Below are 2,500 nucleotides of genomic sequence, written 5' to 3'. Positions count from 1 at the left end.
CCTTTGGAGAAATTTTGTAAATTTTCTATGTAAGACTGATATTTTTAACCGTGTATAAATGAAGTTATCATTCATTCATATTTTTTAAAATTTGATAACGTCACAAATAGCTTCAACTTTTGGATCACTCTAAAAAATAAGAATATCTTGGCAAAGTGGTGGTATGTTACTCAAACTTTGGCAGCAGTTATCCCCAAACACTGAGATGTCGCCAAGGACATGCGCCAGTCTGCATTAGAGTCAATTTCATGAATGGTTCTTGTTTCCTCGCAGAAAAACGCCTATTAAATTAACAGTGAGGTGGTAATAGAGATGTAAGACAATTTCATGACTTCGTTGGTATACATACATACATACATACATACATACATACATACATACATACATACATACATACATACATACATACATACTTAATTGACCTCTCCCCATAAGGGCTTTTCAGGGCCAATGAATCAACGAAACAACAACTACAACTGTTAAGAATCCCAACTGGCCGGAGGCAAACCAGTTGGCTATTTACAAGTGCAGCTGGGAAGTTGAACCAGGGACTACCAGGATCAAATTCAAAGAGTGGTCAGAGCGGGTCTTGAACCCGGGATCTCCGGATCTCAAGGCAAGCGCCCTAACCACTGGGCCACACTGCCTCCTGAATTTGAAGAGGCTATGATATAGCCTATGATATATGAAATGTGGATAGAATCACGAGAACAGTTTGTATTATCATCGCCGTTTTGAACATTTCTTAAGCAGTAACGAAAAGAAGCCCTGAAAACTTCAACTAGTCCTGTACGGGATTTAAACCATGACCACTCTGAGCTGGTCACGACGGTTGGCTTTCAGGTAATGTTTTTCTTCTTAATAATGCATGGCTCGCTGCCTCACATATTTTGTAAAACTCGCTGAAAAAACAAAGAAGGCCTGAAACGTTAGCAATTCCGTGTTGACATAAATTCTGGCATATTTCAACAATCACATTTATAGGCTTTTTGTGTGAAATGGATGTTCAGTCGTGAGCTGCTTTGACTTTGAAATTGCAGTCGAGTAAACGAATTTACTTTAGGTAGGTTTAGGATAAAAAGAATTCGTGAATTGTGATAGGAGTACAAAATACGCGTCTGCACAGCTCAGTGCGACAACTTGTTTGAAATTTGCTCTGAAGTTATTTCTTTCCCGGCTCGTGTGGTTCCTCGTTAAGTGCTATTACCCAATGCCATGTTCTTTCGCTGATATAGTTTCATGCTACATCGTATAGTTCCCAACGCACAGGATTTCATAACATCTAAGGCCCTGTTCACATAGAGGAGTGGTGCTTTAGGTGGAACGGGTGACTCGCTTAGCCGTAAACAAACATCGCCCGACGTTGTAATGCAATCTTCCTCGTCCCGGTGATCGGATAAGTTGGGGCGACCCCAGATTGGCATAATTTATTTCGTGACGTCATGCAGTTGCAAGCGGATATTCGGAAAACCGACTTTCGTTTTTAAAAATTATCTTTTTTGAAACTCACAATCGCGTCACTATCCCCTGCTCTAACTTTCCGTCTCTTTATGTTCTCACTTATAAAAAAAAATGAAATTGAAGAAAATAAGGATATGCGATTTACGAGTTGCGTCCTGTTTACCTCAAGGCGTCCTAAATCTAAATAAACAAGCTAGCACAAAAATAACTTTTGTAATATACAACTTAAGGACGGTGCCTTATATTGTTATTGCGCATACGTTCTGCGCATCTCGAGATAATCGGATTTCCGATGGGTAGTACTTATTAATACAGAGATATTTTTGCGCGGTTCAAAACTATGTGGAGAAAGCAGTACTTTGCAAGTGCTCTTGGTATCCAAAAAGAAAATTGGGGGCAACCACGCATTAAGGCTTCAATTAGGAAAAGAACGCTATACATTGCTTTGTATTTTATAGCTTTTTAACAATACTGTTGATCAATTATCTTCGAAAAATGCGTGGTTACCCCCAATTTTCTTTTTGGATTTCAATAACACTTGTTAAGCTCTAATTTTCCCGCATAGTCAGTAAGCCGCGCAAAAATACCTTTGAATTAGCAGGACCGTCCTTAACCAATGTCTCTTAGTAGGAGCTCATCAAATTAAACCTCCATCTCCCATGTATGGCCTATGAGTCAACCCTTTCTCGAGTAGATTTATTCATAGAACGCCTCCCTTGGGAGATGCAGCAAGCCAATCGTTGTATAAAAGCCAATCTCCCTTAGAAGATTCAGCAAGCGCACTGTTATAAAAGCCAATCAAAACAGAGCTGTGAGGTAAAGTAGCGGGAAAAACCTGTTTCAAAAAATAAATATAGTCGGGAGTGGGTTGACTTAAGGAATTAGTGGAGACAGAGACTCCCCTTGATGAGCTTCTGTTCTCAGCTTCAGGCGTTTTCTTCTTTCTAGCACCAACGTCTGGGCCGTTTGTCCCCCTGGTTACTTTCTCCGAGGCTTCTACCGTAATACTGGCGCCTGGTTACACCACATTGAAGAAGCC

At 40.2% G+C, this 2,500-nt stretch overlaps 1 protein-coding gene across 1 annotated transcript in view; it reads left to right on the top strand.

Annotated features, from left to right (window-relative positions):
- LOC137992490 (uncharacterized) overlaps positions 1–2,500 on the top strand; it is a 13,856-nt gene that overhangs the window by 7,224 nt on the left and 4,132 nt on the right. The window contains exon 4 of the mRNA XM_068837850.1: positions 2,410–2,500. This exon is cut by the window's right edge and continues 190 nt beyond it. Coding sequence (XP_068693951.1) covers positions 2,410–2,500 — 91 coding nt within the window. The remainder of the gene's footprint in view (positions 1–2,409) is intronic.

Source organism: Montipora foliosa, chromosome 2 (genome assembly GCF_036669935.1).
Source record: "Montipora foliosa isolate CH-2021 chromosome 2, ASM3666993v2, whole genome shotgun sequence".
In the NCBI taxonomy this organism is placed as follows: Eukaryota; Metazoa; Cnidaria; class Anthozoa; order Scleractinia; family Acroporidae; genus Montipora; species Montipora foliosa.
Note: the sequence above shows the minus strand (reverse complement) of the source record. Positions and strands in the feature narration are given on the sequence as shown.